The sequence below is a fragment of the Sardina pilchardus genome, chromosome 3 (assembly GCF_963854185.1).
Source record: "Sardina pilchardus chromosome 3, fSarPil1.1, whole genome shotgun sequence".
In the NCBI taxonomy this organism is placed as follows: Eukaryota; Metazoa; Chordata; class Actinopteri; order Clupeiformes; family Clupeidae; genus Sardina; species Sardina pilchardus.
In genome coordinates this window covers 27,668,903-27,683,517 of record NC_084996.1, presented here as the reverse complement: position 1 = coordinate 27,683,517, position 14,615 = coordinate 27,668,903, and the positions used below count along the sequence as shown (strand labels likewise).

The window sequence follows — 14,615 nt, the reverse complement described above, 5'->3', positions numbered from 1 at the left end:
CCTTCTGCATTCCACCAGCTGGCAGAATGACAGCAGGTAAGCGCTGCAATATTACTGTTTTCATACACCATTTGTAAATACAGCCTGCTGCTGACATCTGACATAACTCTGTCAGAGCCCACAGAAATGACCTCTGAGTACCTCTGAGTATATAAAGAGGTCTTTCAGGCTGAGCAGTGACTCTGACACTGACAAGGACTTCACACAAATAAGGCATAGCTTTATGATTGCAACATTTTTATATGAGCCAAGCATAATTTTTTTTAAAAATTAAAACTTAATTTGTGTATTTAAAGAACATCTAGTAAGCTTCTGCAAGTTTCTCTTTATAGCATTTTAGATGAATAATCAATGTATTAGATGCAGCTTCTCTTTTGTATCATAATAGCTTTTCAAGATATCACAGTAAGAAGATTACTCTTCCAACATGCATTATACCCTTAAATCTGTGTCGTTTCCAGTCAGCTAGGATGAGGGCTGTTGTTGCAGTTGTGGCTATCTTGGCTCTTGCGAAGCTGGGAAGCTCTTTGTTAATTGGTGCATTCAACATCAAGTCATTTGGGGACAAAAAAGCTTCAAATGCAACTCTGATGGACATCATCAGCAAGGTGAGTAACAAATGAACTGATTGCAATTTGTTATCTGATTGTCTTAACTCGATCAAAACAACACAGATGCAATTTTATTGATATTACCTGAAATACACAATTTAATAACATGACAGATGCATGTTTTCAAAAAATGGAGATATAGCGTTTTGGATCCAAAATCTTCAAATGCTTCATTGACATCATTCATTTATTCATTTAGAAGAAGCTTTTCATCCAATGACTTACATGTCACGTCAGTTATATTGTTTTTATCCAAAGTGATCTACATGAGAGCTTTTGAGATTGCAACTTTTCTATACTGCATGCATGCAAGCACAGCTCCTTAACCACTACAGTACCACTGCCCCACAGGCACACCCAGTTAAATTGGCAAAATGCAGATTTAATTAACTGTTAAATGATTTTGTATCATACTGTCTTAGATTGTGCATCGCTATGACATAATTCTGATCCAAGAGGTGAGAGACAGTGACCTGTCTGCGACCACCAAATTAATGGAGCATGTCAACAAGTAAGAAACTAGCAATAATGAAAACAAGCAAACAAAAGTAATGATATAGAACTTCTCATATAGAACAATTCATGTTTCTTCTCTTAGGGGGTCCTCTCCTTACAACACGTATCGGCATATTGTCAGTGAGCCTTTGGGTCGAAGCACTTACAAGGAGAGATACCTCTTCCTGTACAGGTGCATTTTCATCAGTCCATATAGACTTCTTTTTGAGAATATGCCTTTCCTGTTCAAATATCATTCATTTTAAAATACTTGGTTCTTTACTACAATACTCAGTGTTGTATTTGCTCAGGGAACAGACCGTGTCTGTGGCCAAAAACTTCACCTATGATGATGGATGTGAGCCATGTGGAACCGACACCTTTAACAGAGAGCCTTTTGTTGTGATGTTTTCATCCAATACAGGTGGGATACAGAATATAAGAAAATTGGTACATCAAAATTAAACTAATATCAAAGATAATTGTTTATGTGATGGAATTAGTCTTTCAACAAGTAGGCTACATTTATTCTAATCCTGTAACTGCCTGACCAGTGTTCATTGACATTGAGCTTGTGCATTTCTGCCCTCCCTTTAGTTTTGCCGAACTTCGTCCTCATCCCACAGCATACATCACCTGATTACGCAGTGAAGGAGACCGACGCCCTGCATGATGTTGCTGTGTACACAAAGGCTCACTGGCACACCAATGTAGGACAACGACACAAAACACCTCAATACCTACTATGATGTACAGATACAAAAATGTATGGTTGTGATGGGAGGCAGAGAACCGAGTGTCTCTATGTAGTTTGTGTAACTATTTATTTGCCCAGGAACACATCTTTGACAAACAACATTGTTTTCTTCTTACCAACTATCCACATCATCACAAGTTAATGAAACAGTACACAAGTCACTCTCGACAAGCTTCTGGTCTTTTCCACTGGCCTATTTTTAGGACATCCTGTTACTCGGGGACTTCAACACCGACTGTAGCTACGTTAATAGTGCAGAATGGGAACAGATAAGGCTATACACTGATAAGAGCTACAACTGGTTGATTCCTGATGATGCAGACACAACTTTATCCAGCACCAACTGTGCATATGACCGGTAAGAATGACTATATAGCCTGCCTTTACAGCTCTTGATGTGCATGAATGCATACATACACGCACACCCACGCACGCAAGCTAAGGCACCTGCTTACTGCTTTCCACAGGATTGTGGCTACCCCTGATATGATGGTCGGTGTTGTTCCCAAGTCTGCTCAAGTCTATAACTTCATGACTGCTCTTGGACTCAGCCACAGCCTAGTAAGGCCCTACACACACTACTCGCCGTATCTTTCTTAGCATCAGTACATTTTAAAGAACAGGCGGCACAAGTATAACCACTGTTTTCTCTCTCCACTTATAGGCACTAGCCGTTAGTGACCACTACCCTGTTGAGGTCGAGCTCTACTGAGTCTGTGCAGTCAAGTCCCTGAACATTCATATTAAAAACCATTTAACACCATCATCGTGAGAATCTGTTGCTATTGTGACATTTTCTTCTTATGTTAAGAGGCACTGTTATAATACTACAAAAAGGATGTGTGTTACGCTCAACATAGCAGGGTGCAAGCAAGTCATTGATTGCTCACGACCTTGACTTACTTTCTCAGGCGATTCAACATTTACAAAATACAGGCATTTTGGAAATCTCAGCATGTATCTGAAATTTTACTGATGAACAACCAATGTTATGAGGGGGAAAAAACACAAAAAGACATCACACATCGTACAAACCAAACCGGTACTATCAGCTCACATAACCAATCTATGAACGGTGATTCTCAAATTTAGTCCTGAAGTCTTTAGTCCAACCTGACACACTCACACAGGTTGCACCAAATGGACAGGCCTAGATTTAAGAACCAATGGGATTAGAGAAAACATTCACCAATCAGATGGCTTTATTTTAGGCAAGTTGGTTAGTAGGCACAGAGATCTTGGGTCTTCAGGCCTTTCTCTTCTTCAGCATGGCCAGGTACATTCCCAGCGACTTCTGGATGGACTCTTTGGTGATGAAGTTAACAAAATACTTGATATCAGCCTCTCTGTTTGACGTCAGTTTGTCTATGGTTGGCTTCCTCATTATGGATTTAGATATTGAACGGGCGTGGTCTGTAAAACGTCAGAGATCAGAGTGTCAAACAAATGGTCATCTTTTGAATGTCACAGAATAATTCTTACCACTTGAAAAGGTAAAATGTAAAACAAATGTAAATAAATGTCAGTTTAGAAGACACATGGCAGGTCAGAGTGCATTGCATTAAACAATTTGTTTATCCACATGCTAAACATACATAAATACCTATTTTGTAAATAAAATACATAAACTTTCACCTGGAATGGCAAGCCATTTAGTCATGGTCTCTGTGGCAGTAGAGAGGACGCCCTCCTGAGGCACTAACTGGTCCACTAGGCCGACTCTCAAGGCATCAGGGGCACTGTAGAGGAGACCCAGCTGCAGGGCTTTCTCGGTCTCCCGATGGCCCACAGTATTCACCATGGTGTCCTTAAACCTGAATCATGGGCATAGTTTAGGTCAGGGGGTGCTCACACTTTTCGGTCCCTAAGTGGGGGAAAGCATTTTCTGATGGACCCCTTCATAATCATAACACTTAAAGCATTGCCCTGTATTCTCTGAGGCTGTGGCCAGGTTCAACATCCTGTGTTTTCTGGCTGATTTATAACTGGGTCATTTGTCAACTTTAGATTTTGTATTAGATGGTGGATTAACGCTAGCTGGCAAATAAACCAAGTCAAGCAGCAATGGGAATAGATTCAAGTGAAAAGATAATGAGGGTGAGAAAAAAATGGGCACAACTGTTTTCCTGGTGAAGAGGGTGGTCACCTGTAGATTCTCATTTCAAAATGATAAACCACAACGTTATCATTTAAAGCAAATTATTTTGCTGACCCCTTGGCAATGGGTCGCAGGGCCACTGGATTCCCCAGATGCTACTCTGAGAACCTCTGGTTTAGGTCAATCAGCTGTATTACTATGGGGCCTCTATGGGGCCATGGTGAAGGCACGATCATGTTCCATGCCCAAACCCAAGTCCCTGTTGCCACTGGATAGAAGCATCCCGAGCTAAATACCATTCACTTTACCTTACTAAACACATCATATGTCCCCATAATGCTACAGACAACAAAAGGTGTCGCTCACCAAAAGGGGGCGACGATACCAAGCAGGGTTTCATTAAGGCCAATGGAATAGCGAGGATTGTCGGCCATGATCCTGTAGTCAGTCGACATGGCCATCAGACAGCCCCCCGCCGGGCTGGACCCCTTTCATTTCAAAAGAATAGAACCAGTTCACAACACAACTCCAAAACTAGATAAGAAGAATCACAGAAGATGTACCAGAGCAGTATTCAATACAGACAGCATGCTGCCTTTTCATGCACTGACTGTAGGATGCAACTTCAAAAAAATATATATATTTTTAAAACAAATATAACGACGTAAATGAAACATGCACAATTAAGATGCATGACAAACAAACACATTACAATAATTGTCGGGAAGGCCTTTGCATCCTAAGCAACTATCTAGGACGCATTACATCCTGAGTAAACGTGAAATGTCTTCAGCTTTACGATGAATCATACTCACGTTTATAGCTGCGATAGTCACCATGTTAGAGCCGTAGAGTTTCAGCCACATCTCCTGCACGGCTCTCCAAAACTCTCCAGCATGTTCCGGGCCCCTCCCATACATCTCCAAGATGTCCAGTCCTGCTGAGAAGATCTTTGGCAGGGACTGTGGAAGACCAAACAAACCACAGTTGGTAAACATTTTCACTTCATTTGGAGATACAAATAGATAAAAAAAATGGTTCATTAGTAAGGGAATTACCACCAAAAAAATATCGCAGTGCCTGCAACAAATGTCTTATATTGTGCAGCCAACCCCAAAGCACCTTATTACTGCTTGTTTTTTGTTTATGTAAAGCACATTGAATGACCTCTGTGTATAAAATGCGCTATATAAATAAACTTGACTTGACTTGACTTGACTTACTGCATTGACTGTAGATTGAACCTATCCTAACCATCCACAACTGGAGAAAATGTACATTGTGTGTCCACTTACGGAGGTAAGAATCACCCCTCTGCAACTCTTATCCATCTCCAGCTTCTCCATGCTAATGGCGAACTCTGTGAGGAAGTCCAGGCTGAGGCTGTTCACAGGCGGGCTCTGGAAAGTCATCACTGCAATGCCTGCACAAAGATTTGTGAATGTTATAAATCTAAGGATCTAGCTAACATTGAAGTGATAATCTTAGTTAGTAGGAGCTATTGCACACATTCCATGTCAAATCAGATAAGGTTGCTGCTGCACGGTCTCAATTGTCCTCTTTTCTATATCATGAATGGGTCCCAGAACCAAGGTTTGTAAAATATTTCTGTTCAAATCCTGTCTTCAAAGCCTGTCTACAAAGTCACTGTTGTACCACAGATAATTACACTTATCTATGAAGAAACCATGGTGCAACACTGAGATTGTGTACACGTAATGATTAGCCTACATTTAGTCGTTTGATTACGGTATATATGAAAATATACAAAACATGTGGCCACACCTCATTTAACCCTTAATATCTTCATGTCCATATGCTGTGGATATTGAAATCATTGGTGCAACATTACAGTACTCTGTCTCTGATTTGACACAGAATGACCCCTATGATGCTTGCTTACGAAAAATAATTATAGAGTATTTAGTATTATATCGTATTTTGGGACAAATCTTATAAGAATACTATAATATTTTGGGACATACTACATCGAACTACTAGACCTTTTTCATAAGGGACTAGGTCAAACTTGTGTATTCAACATAAAAAAAGTACTTTTACACCAACTTCAAAACTGGACAGTCAAGGTATTCTCCTGGTCCATTTGGACTGGGCTTTATTAGTGAATGTTTTTTTGGTTTTGTTAACTTTATGACCTCTGAGGCTCGTTTTGTCGTGTAATGACCCTGTAGGCAGCAAGACATAGGAGAAGCTGTTCTCCACTAACCTGATGTGCTGTCCAGGTCCACTTTGATTTTAGATGAGGTTGAATTATGTCTCCGGTTGTAGACATACGGCAATGCACAAGCCCTCCCATTTCTGCAGTGCAGAGAAAACGATGAACAAAAACCTGCGGAGAAGATGAGAACACGAGACCAATAGCTTATTGATTAAGAAAATTAAACAATGTCATTAATATAGCGTGTCATATAACATTATGGTAGCATGACAATAATCCTAAGTGAAACATTAAACTTTTGAATGCATGTTACTTTCAACAAATAAATATGATATAATATTTTGGCAACAGTAAGAAGCCGTTACGTTATTTGATAAGTTACTATAGCTGCATGCTTTTATTTTAGTTTCTTGAGTAGTCATACAAATTCCGAGAGTAGTGACCTTTGTCCCAAATTTCAAAATAGTACAGTAGTACAGGCTAGCATTTGGACAGCTAACATTAGCTGGCGGTTATCATTCCTAACGTTATGAGTGTGCATAGCAACGAGACAAGCTGAAAACGTAAGACCCGCATGAAAAGTAGCATCAGTAATTTTCAGAAGTATCACAAGTTCGTAAACTGAAACATACCAGAAAAGGCTAACTTTGCAGACTGTCTCAACGCAGTTGCCATGTCTGTCAGCTGGGATGTACTTCCGTGAATGGGTGGGACGGCCCAGAAACGAAGAAAACACACGCTGGTTGGTCAGTTGTAAAGTCATACGTAGTGTGACGAAACAAAACCAGATTAATTTGCCTTGTTATTGGCCATTTGGTATGTCGATCTCTAAAAAGTTTTGTAAACTTTGTTTTGAATGAGAGGAGAGGCCACGAAACAGAAAAACCATAACAAAATTCATTTTCACGGTAGCCTTGCAGAGTCTGTCGCTTCAACATATAGGGCTAGGCTACAAGAAGACACAAGTAGGCCTAGCCTTTTGAAGGTTACCCAGGACTATCGGTGCCTCCTAAAAACGTTTTGATTTTAGGCGCGTTCAAGTCGGCTGCGCAGCACAAAAACTGCGCAGCACAAGATGCACGTGGTTAAAAATCTGTCCACGATGGTCTAGATGGGCGTGTTTTCGACTCGGCAGTCGGTATCACATGGCCTCAACTTATCGCGGGAGCAAGGCGTGGCCAGGCGGCTGCTCCGCAAAAGAGCAGCCGGTCTGGAGGTACTGCGGAGAGCAGCGGAGCCTAGACCCTGCCTTCATGACGTCAGGTCTTTGCCCTAATTGGCTTTTACATCCCTGACGTGTGTGCAGGTGTTTAGATGCCTCCCCATATCCACAAGAGTCCGTGCGGGTTCGTGCCTCGTGATTCGTCACATGGTCAAGTCTAGACCACGCGAAGTAGAGAGTGTACAACTTCATAGCAGCGTTTGCATCCCCGCCCCTGCTGCCACCGGCAGCTCTCGTTGCTGCAAAAGGTCATTTGGAGTTGAACTTGAACACGGCTTTTGGTGTTCGGCTAGCACCTATCTCATTGTGGCCCCCACTAAGACCCTACTCTGAAGAATCTCTCTTTTAATTGATTGAGGGGAAAAAAGAGAGAGATAATAATTCATTCAATTTAAATGCAGCAGCATCCCCTGCACTGAGATGACATTCTCAGGAAAGGTCAAGGACAGTTCATCTTCGTATTATATCATAATAATTATATAATCTCATGGTAGGCTAATCTATGTAGGCCTATTCCTACGGCTATCAATCTGGTGATTCGCAAGTGCCTCTGAGCCTGAGAAATACTAGGCCTGGGTTTGAAGCCTTATTGCTTCGATCTAAATATTTTATTTTATTTTATTTTCTTATCGGTAAGAGGTTTTGTTATAAACCCACTGTAGCCTATAAAAAAAAACTAAAAGAGAAACACCAAAGTGATTGATATTGACATTTTCACATTAATAAAAGTTCAGTCCTCTCATCTCAATGTCGAGCCTAACTCCTGAAATATCTGTGGGTGCTTGGACCCCAATTCTGACTGTATCATGGTTTCTGTCAGCACCCTTTTGTAAGTGAGGTCTGATTAATGACAACCAACCCCTATTTGAATGTTTCCACACCTTTCCTTAGCTGGTGTCACGGGACACTTTTTGTTTGAGAAGGTTATGGTTATGGTATTTAGCATTTAGCTGGCGATTTTGTTCTAAATGACTTACAGAATATGAACAGTAGGCCTAGGCTAGTTTAATCAAAAATTATGTTTTATATGTTGGTAGGCCTAAGCCTACATTAATTGTAATAGTATGGTAATAATGACAAAACATAACAATATGTCAAATATCATTAATGAAGATAAACAAATATACAAACCAAATCACAGAGAATTAATTAATGAAGTGCAAACAAGTGTAAAGTGTAAAGTGCAAACAGTTCTTTAGAACCGACGAGGAGCCATTGAGGAAAAGAGTCTTGAATTTGACCTCCTGGTGTTTATGGCTGGTCGACACAACAGACACTCATCAGAGGACCGCAGTGGGCAATTGAGAATATAGAGCTGGATTATGATATCGAAATAGCAGGGAACATACAAGAGAGTCCAACGATGCCACCATGTCAACACTAGGCAAAGCCCTCCATAAGGCTCATCAAAGTGGGCACTTATTTTGGCAGCTTTTTTAGGGCAAAATACTGCAGTCATCCACAGACAGAGAAGTGGATGATGGCAGTGGTGGATTGAGAAGAGACTTGAAAATAGAAAAAAAAAATCTGTCAGTACTCTGTCTTGTTCTGATAGAAAGTCTTTTTAGCAAATGTATCTGTGGAAGAAAAAGACTTATCGTTGGCATCTTTGGATTTACGCCATTACTCTCAGCAGCTCTATGTTACTTTCTTACTGAATGTATACCACTTGTGAGCCATGGGTGACAGGGTATAGAACCTGTGGGTCTTATGGAATGAGGAAATAGCCTGATGTTCCGACAAGATGCCAGCATACAGGATGAGTCTCTGTAGAGTGATGAGAATGAACTTCGAGTAGGTAAAGCAGATGTTACCAATGTTGCAAAATGGTCACTAGAAAGCTTCTTAGATTAGGCTACACCAGAACGAAACTGTAGGAGGATGAACGGCTGACACAGCAGAACTATATCGAGAGACCGCCTTTACGAGTAGGACTGTGAACACGTGTGACACAAGGACATGCCTTTTAGTGACCTTTACAAGACTAGCTGGCTGTGCCCTCAATCAAAATAGTCTACTACGAAGCCATCTGATTTTTGATGTAAACAATAAACAACTTAAATGAATTCGCCAAAATTAGGAGAGACTACTGATCATATGAAAAGAAATTGCGCATACGTTTATTAGAAAATACAAGATGCATGAAAAGATTTCACAATGCTTTGCAAAGTTGCAGTAAGCGGATTGCCTGTAATTTGGAATGACTCACAAGAATATACCAGTCTTCTAAGCTAACAGTAGTTTTTTTTTTTTATGAATTGTGCCTATGGAGTATCACAATGAAAGATAAAATAGACTGGTACAAAAAACAGTAAAGGATCATGCATCACAGCTTGATAGGCTTACTACCAATACAGGCTTACAACCATTTTGAATACCATCATTATATCAACACCTACATTTTCAAAAAAATAAACACTTGATATGAATTTGCTGAATAATTTGAAATGTACAAGGGACAAACAGATTGCTTTCATTTATCCACAGTTCTTTTTTATTTAACCAAAGAGCCAAAGTGTATGAGGGTACGTTGCAAAATGTCTGATAGCTTTCGTAAGCACTTCTTCATGGCTACATTCATATTCATAAAGCTAGCCACTGATAAAAAGTCAAAGTTCCTTCTCACAGAAGATTCATATGTCACGATACATGCACATTCTACATTGGAGGCAATGTTTTTATTCATGATTATGGGTCTGCAATGGCATGGCATTATAGTTCTATTTAATGTAAGCTGAATCTGAAGCTGATATGCTCTATCTACAAAGGGCTGGTCTATCCTACAAGTATTAATAAGAAATGTCACGGAGCAACGGAGTTGTTACAAAGATGAAACATTACGGAATGGGTGACAAATCATCTGACTGCATTTCGATGTTTAAAAAGATAAATGGATTTAGTAATTCAGTCACCACTGATGAGGCCATTCAACAACTCTCAAAGCAGAAATATCAGGTGAAAGTAAGATGGAAGAAAGCTGAAGAAACAGAAACTCTCACATACATAATCAGAGAAAGACATCATTCAATATGATTGCATCAATCAACTATGGTTGTTGTCCAGATAAGGTCTTCTTCTGGATAGCATCTGAACACCAATATGCATGTGGGCTCACTATTGAGTAAGTCAATGAACAGGGCCCTTACATTATTGCTGTTCATGACATTTACCTACTGTATACCCTGGGAACAGAAATACTATAAATGTACGATATTATTCACTACACACCAGCCCATGAAATAGTGGTCCTCTGATGCGAACATGGATAAATGCTACCACGACACTTGTTAAAAAAAACGAATCTCTCCAGATCAGGATTTCACAATTCTGCTCACAAGTCAAACACGGGAGCACAGTCACTGCACAAGTGTGGCACACTCAAGCATGCGCGTGGAACTGTCACGTGACACAACACAGAATACGTGGATGAAACGCACAGACGTTGTCATGGTTACGATATTTACACGGGCATGTCTGATAGACAACAACAAAAAAAATTACCTGAGAAAACAGGCATGAGGAATCCATCTGAAAAATACATTTTTAGTACATTATGGAGTTCTTACCCCAGTTCTTCGACTACTTTTGCTTTGTTGTCCCTGTGTGCTCCCAGACATCTCCTTGTTATACAAGTAAGTATACGCATACATCAGTTTCATTGGTTACAGTAAATAAACAAGCTGTTTTTTGAAGCCCCACCCCTCCCCCTTCCCCCGCCAAGCCTAACCTAACCTAAATGCCCTAAACATACACCTCGCATATATGCTGTCATTGTGCAGGTGGGTATTGGAGCAGAGGCGTGGTGCGGTGCGCGGTGCGGTACGGTATACGGCACGGCGCGGCACTCTAGTCGTCCCAGTCCTTCTTGATCTGCAGGTTCCACTCCCACGAGAGGTGGTCTGTCTTGTCGTCGTCTGTGAAGTGGGACTTGATGTGGTAGCCTCCCCTCACCAGCATCCCCTTCGGAGCCTCCTCCACCGGGGTCAGGAACTCGTGCTCCTCGGCCCGAGGCCCGTAGCTGCCCACCATGTACACAGCCTTGTCCACTGCAGGAGGAATACGAGGAATATTGATGGAGGCAAACAGGAGGCACAGACACATACCAATAGACATACCAAAACAATATGGCCAGCAAAGTAGCTACAGTATGCACTGTAAAGAGTGAAGTTATTTGGCTTATACTTTCTGTACAATGCATGAGGTGCTTCCCGAAGTGTAAGCGATTCCCTGTGTGCTTGTGCACGTCAACAGAACCTCTGAGAGATCATCATTTTGAGATCATTTAAATAACATGATGCTTCCAAATAATGCCATTATTGTACCATCTGTTGGCAAAGATGTTGTGCTATTTCTGAAGAGATTATATTTCATAGTAATGTGTTTAAAAAAATAGTTTGAATTAACTTCTAATCTTGACTGCGTAAACTGGCCTCTCTGGACCGTGAGCACATCCAAGATCTGTAAAAGTCTGAGAACAGGGATGACAGATGCCTTCCCAGTGTATATGTGGTCTCGAGTCACTCGACAGAAAAAGGCCCCAGCATGTCACACACATAAACTTGTATTAAGTATTAAGTTAAACCCAATTTTGATCTATCTGTCCAAAACAGTTTAAACATTTACACAAGAAATCTGATATATAGTCCTAAGTCCTAAGCAGTCCTAAACTCCCATGTTGTGAGTTAAGACTGCTACTCCAACTTCTTCGAGAGGGAAAACTCTCTGGTATGTTTAGGGGAATTCATTTCTGGCACACCCTATGAGTTCTTTCCATAAACATTCCGACCCCACAGTTTCCACCTTACGCATTTCCATGAAACAAACAATGTCAACAACAAGGAATTCGAGAATGGAGTGGAAGTCCTTGCCTCGAAGTCCTTTCCTGTAGGTCAGATGCACGTACTTCAGTCCAGACACGATTTCTCTGTTGACCTGTTGTGACGAAAACAGAAGATTTTTAGCGTGCAGTGCATTATAGTGCATTAGCATACAACTGCATGGCAGGGCACCCTGTTGATATGAAGCGCAATAGCACAAATGCGCCAGCAGAGGGCGTCTTAGGCATCCGCATCAGTGGCGCTTGGTGATTCTCAATACATCAGAGTCCTTGTGGGATGTGCTCCAGGGGCACAGCCTCCCACTACCGCTACAGAACACATTAAGCATCGTAGGGATCTATTTAATTAGCTTCTTTCACTCTGTCCCTCATTCCAGGCCTCTTTGTCTCCTTCTCTCACTCTCATTCTAACCTCCATTTAGACTCGATCAGTCCGGTCGTGCCCTCAGGAAGATGGAGTGTGAATTGTCGGCGAACTCATCTTTCCCTCCCAGATCTAACCAGAGTTAATTAAGCAGTGGGGAGGATTTTGCGCTTTCCCATAATTCACCCACCCACCCCCCCGTCAACTAAAACACACACACACACACACACACACACACACACACACACACACATGCACGGACTCTCTCTTTCTCTCTCCATGCCAACAGCCACTGCACATTGGGACATTTGAAAATACAGCATTCCCATGATGCCCAAGACAAATATTTCCCCAGGAAACGCACAAACACACAAAGAATGAGCCTTGCATTTCGGAGCATGTTTGTTTGTCTATAATCATTTATTTTTTTGGTTAAGAGGAGTTATTTTAAGAGTGTATTAGGCTGCTTACTTGGGAAAGCCACTCCATGTTTATGCATGCACTAAACGCTGGCCCTGTCCTTTGGGACCCAAACTGTTTGAGAGGGTAGGCGACCTCATTCATTTTCATACGAACCAAGGCCTCATGTTTAAACATGTCAGCCGTCTATTTTGGAAATCAGAGAGCTTTCTGGGGTGAGAGAGGAGGCGAAGAGTGGGGCTGTAGCCAAGCTCAAGTAGGGCAGAAAGGCCTGGTGCTTTCACAAACATTTGAGACCTTTCTAGATTTTTCTAGCCTTTGATGCCTTATAAACATGCACTCAAGACCCAGATTACATATAAACCTACTTTGAGAGATTCTTTCCAGGAGATGACACTTTAGTACTTGGCATAGAAATGTAAAGATGAAGAACAATATATTGTGCACATGATATATCTTTTACAAGCACAGTGTGTATGGCAACATTACTGAAAAAAGAGTGAATTTCCATCTCACCTTGAAGTGAATCTTCACCCTGTAGTCAACACCTTCTTTCATGGTGAAATTCGCCTTCTTCAAAGCCTCCAGGTCACCTGTGTGAAAGAGAGAGAGCGCTTGTCAGACTCCATTACATGACTAAGACTCTTTTTCACACCATCCCACGTTCGGAAAGAAAGAGGGGAAAGAGAGAGAGAGAGAAATAAAGAGCAGGGTGAATTGAAATTCAAAAATGGAATATAACGCAACAAAGACAAGAAAGGATATCAGAGAACAAATATGCCAGTTGTGGCATTGTAGCATTTTCTTTTCAGTAGGTCATTTGGGTTTGCCTGCCATAAAAGCCTTCCTCTACCAATAAGTCAACAGGGCAACTGCAGCGTTATCAATTTATCTCTGAAATTTGCCTTAAGTGGTCTGTAATGGATTCTGAAAGCACAGAGATGGAGAGTGATGCAGAGTTAGAGGAGTGATAAAACGATCCGTGAAAAAAAAAAAAAAAAGGAAAGCAAAGATGATGCGTTCCCTTCTATTTCTTAGTTACGGAAAACACTAGAGGAGAAATGAACCGTCAGGAGTGGACCGTGGCTGTTGGCCAGTCAGTAAGCACTGAGAAGCCCCCCCCCCCCATTAAGGGTTCAACTGAAGTCTTCACCCAACTCCCTGTGTCCCACACACACACACACACACACACACACACACACACACACACACACACACACACCTGTACGCACACACACAGCCATTTTCAGTCAGCACACATTTCTATCGCAGAATTCCTTTTATCCATTCATTTCTATCTATATTTGCTACTTTGTGTATGTTTGTATACAATGCATCAGTACTGTGATTTCCTACCTCCTTAGATCTTTGTGAACCAAGTTTGCCATTAACCTATTCAAATGTAAAGAAAATGCCTACAATATGTCAATAAGACACACTTCTAGACGAAGCAGTAATATCTTCGAGCATGAAAATACGTAAATCAGGTCTGCCAAGGTCTACCTTGCAGTAATCATGAATAATGAAACAATGATACACTGGGAATCACTTTACACCCTCAATCCAGAATGGAACCTAAAGCATGAAGAAATGTGGCAAGCCCATTTTTGTTGCCATTCTATGTCCATGAAA

At 41.2% G+C, this 14,615-nt stretch overlaps 3 protein-coding genes across 5 annotated transcripts in view; 1 reads left to right on the top strand and 2 right to left on the bottom strand.

Moving 5' to 3' along the window:
• Nucleotides 1-465: 465 nt before the first annotated feature.
• Nucleotides 466-2,657, top strand: dnase1 (deoxyribonuclease I). Its single transcript, XM_062532644.1, has 7 exons — nt 466-608; nt 1,034-1,122; nt 1,210-1,299; nt 1,418-1,530; nt 1,704-1,816; nt 2,067-2,221; nt 2,331-2,657. The coding sequence occupies exons 1-7, from the start codon at nt 471-473 to the stop codon at nt 2,461-2,463; spliced, it is 831 nt and encodes a 276-aa protein (XP_062388628.1). The 5' UTR covers nt 466-470; the 3' UTR covers nt 2,464-2,657.
• Nucleotides 2,658-2,813: 156 nt separating this feature from the next.
• Nucleotides 2,814-6,919, bottom strand: eci1 (enoyl-CoA delta isomerase 1). The gene is made up of 7 exons (XM_062532643.1): nt 6,773-6,919; nt 6,189-6,311; nt 5,257-5,384; nt 4,777-4,923; nt 4,328-4,449; nt 3,499-3,677; nt 2,814-3,276 (listed from the first exon to the last, which is right to left on the bottom strand). The coding sequence occupies exons 1-7, from the start codon at nt 6,813-6,815 to the stop codon at nt 3,110-3,112; spliced, it is 909 nt and encodes a 302-aa protein (XP_062388627.1). The 5' UTR covers nt 6,816-6,919; the 3' UTR covers nt 2,814-3,109.
• A 2,541-nt stretch (nt 6,920-9,460) lies between these two features.
• arhgdig (Rho GDP dissociation inhibitor (GDI) gamma) overlaps nt 9,461-14,615 on the bottom strand; it is a 37,672-nt gene continuing 32,517 nt past the window's right edge. For all 3 annotated transcript variants that reach the window (XM_062532642.1, XM_062532640.1, XM_062532641.1), the window contains exons 4-6: nt 13,500-13,576; nt 12,231-12,294; nt 9,461-11,408 (exon numbers count right to left, since the gene is read on the bottom strand). In XM_062532642.1, the coding sequence (XP_062388626.1) occupies nt 11,209-11,408; nt 12,231-12,294; nt 13,500-13,576 (341 nt within the window). In that variant the 3' untranslated portion in view covers nt 9,461-11,208. The remainder of the gene's footprint in view (nt 11,409-12,230; nt 12,295-13,499; nt 13,577-14,615) is intronic.